Here is a 2,657-nt window from a genome sequence, read left to right as displayed (position 1 = left end):
ACTTTAATGCTCACCACTCTAAGTGGCTTGGCTCTAGTGTCAGAGATTCTGCAGGCATTAAAGCCCACAACTTTTGCCTTTCTCAATCCCTAACTCAAATAGTCAACTTTTTAACTGGCTTTCCAACCAACCCGAATCATTTACCTTCTCTAATAAACTTATGTCTTGTTTCTGATCCTATTCAGTGCTTAGTTTTTCCATATTCACCCTTAGGTGCTTCTGGTCACAGTTTAATCTCTCTAAAACTAATATCTAATTCTTCTTCATCACCTAAATCCCCCTATTATCTTACTTCTTATAAATATAGTAAAGCTGACTAGGACTCCTTTCATGATTTTCTTCGTGATAGCCCTTGGTTAGAAATCTTTCGTCTTCCTGTTGCCAAATGTGCTTCTTGCATAACTTCGTGGATTCAGGCTGGCATGGAATCTTTTGTACCCTTTCGACGAATTCAGGTCAAGCCTCATTCTCCTTCATCGTTTTCCTCACACTGTACTGCTGTGATTGCCAATCGAAACTGTAACTTCCATATTTATCAGCAAAACAACTCTCCAGAAAACAGACGTCTGTTTATTACTACTAGAAACCATTGTAACAAGGTTTTGTCTAACGCCAAAGCCCCCTATTCTCAGGTCATGATATCTTGTATCTCATCTCAAATATTAGGGTCTCGTGACTTCTGGAGAATCTTCAGTAGTAATAATAATAATAAGGGCAAATCTTTAATTCCACCTCTCATGTATGGTTCAGACTTTGTCACCTCACCTAAAGACAAACCTGAATTGTTTGCTAAAAACTTTTCGTCAATATCATGTCTTGATTTCACTAGTTGCGTTCTACCTGATATTGCCAAGAAAGAAGTTAATCCATTGCTTGACATTCGTATCACTCCAGCTTCTTTATCTAAAGTGATTTCCTGCATAGACTCTTCCACAGCTTGTGGCCCGGACAACATACCTGTTATTGTCTTGTTGAAGTGGTCTCCGGAAATGCTGTCTATACTCTCAAAACTATTCAACAAGTGTTTATCAGAGTCTTGTTTTCCAGCCTGCTGGAAAACGGCTTTTTTTATCCCTATTTTCAAAAATTCTGGAGATCTGATCTGGCTCATCAAAATACCACCCCATCGGACTTCTTCCAATTATAAGCAAGGTTTTTATATCTTTAATTAACAAACACTTAATTTCTAATCTTGAATCTTATAACTTACTTTCTGAACATCAATACGGATTTTAATTTTCTCATTCTACAGCTAATTTTCTAATAGTAATAACTGTTGGGTCTTATTGTGCATTAGATAAAGGCAGAGAAGTTAAAGTCGTCGCCCTTGATATTTGAAAAGCTTTTGATAAAGTTTGGCATGCTGGTCTTCTCCATAAGCTTTCTTCTTATGGTGTATCTGGCAACATCTTTAAGATTAATGAATCCTTTCTTTCCAATCGTAGTATAAAAGTTGTCATCGATGGATAGCATTCTTCTTCTTATTCTGTAACTTCAGGGGCTCCTCAAGGTTCTATCCTTGGCCCTATACTATTTTTTATTTACATTTAGGATCTTCCAGATAAATTCACAAATGAGGTGGCATTTGCTGATGATACTACCACTTATTCTTGTCGTGATAAGAAACCAACACTCACTGATTGCTTGGTGGGAGCATTTGAGCTTGAAAAGGATCTCAATTCTGCTACAGCATGGGGCTCACAGTGGCTTGTTAACTTCAATACAGAAAAAACTCAATTTTTTTCAGCCAATTTTTATCGCAATAATTTAGTTCTTCCTATATTTATGAACGGTGATGTACTTTATGAGTCATCTACTCTTCATCTTCTAGGATTAACTCTTACTTCCAATATTTCTTGAAAACCATATGTCAAATCAGTAGCAAAATTAGCATCTGCTAAGGTTGCATTTCTTTTTCGAGCTCGACACTTTCTTACTCCGGATTCTATTCTCTATCTCTATAAATCTCACATCCGGCCTTGTATGGTATACTGTTGCCATATCTGGGGCAGTTCTTCTAAAGTTCCCTTTTTTCTTTTAGACAAGGTGCAAAAACGCATTGCAAACATAGTTGGAACTGCTCTTGCAGCCAACCTCCATCCATCATCATATCGTTGTAATGTTGCTTCTCTTCCTTATTTCTACAAATACTATAATGGGCACTGCCCTAAAGAGCTAGCGTCTCTTGTGCCATCTACTAAAATTCATTTTCGTGTTACTCGTCATTCAATAAAGCCTCATCTATTTTCTGTGACTGTTCCTATTAGCTCCAAAAATGCTTATTCGTCTACTTTTTTTCCTCGAACATTAGCTCTGTGGAATTCGCTTCCTTCATTTTGCTTTCCTGATTCATTTAATTTGCAATCCTTTAAGTCATCCATCAATCGTTATCTTGCTCAACAATCTTCATCTTTTCTCTTCCAGTAACTTACAACTTTAATTAGTGGTTGCTTGCAACCTTGTTGGAAGCAAAGATGTTTAAAATAAAAGAATAAAAATAAAAATAAACCTAACTAATAACAAACAATATTACTCTTGTACTCTACTTTATATATCTCTTGGCTAACTGATAAACTAAATACATATAGAGCTATTGTAATATATTTTATAAAATTGTTTATATATATACAAATTTTTATTTTACATATTTTAAAATA

The 2,657-nt window shown here is 35.5% G+C and overlaps 1 protein-coding gene across 1 annotated transcript; it reads left to right on the top strand.

Annotated features, from left to right (window-relative positions):
- The first annotated feature begins 1,983 nt into the window (after positions 1-1,983).
- On the top strand, positions 1,984-2,427 carry LOC136081303 (uncharacterized). The gene has a single exon (XM_065798610.1). It carries the CDS (start codon positions 1,984-1,986, stop codon positions 2,425-2,427), a length of 444 nt encoding a protein of 147 aa, XP_065654682.1.
- The last annotated feature ends 230 nt before the right edge of the window (positions 2,428-2,657 follow it).

Source organism: Hydra vulgaris, chromosome 06, assembly GCF_038396675.1.
Source record: "Hydra vulgaris chromosome 06, alternate assembly HydraT2T_AEP".
Taxonomy (NCBI): domain Eukaryota; kingdom Metazoa; phylum Cnidaria; class Hydrozoa; order Anthoathecata; family Hydridae; genus Hydra; species Hydra vulgaris.
This window is presented reverse-complemented; position numbering and strand designations above follow the sequence as displayed.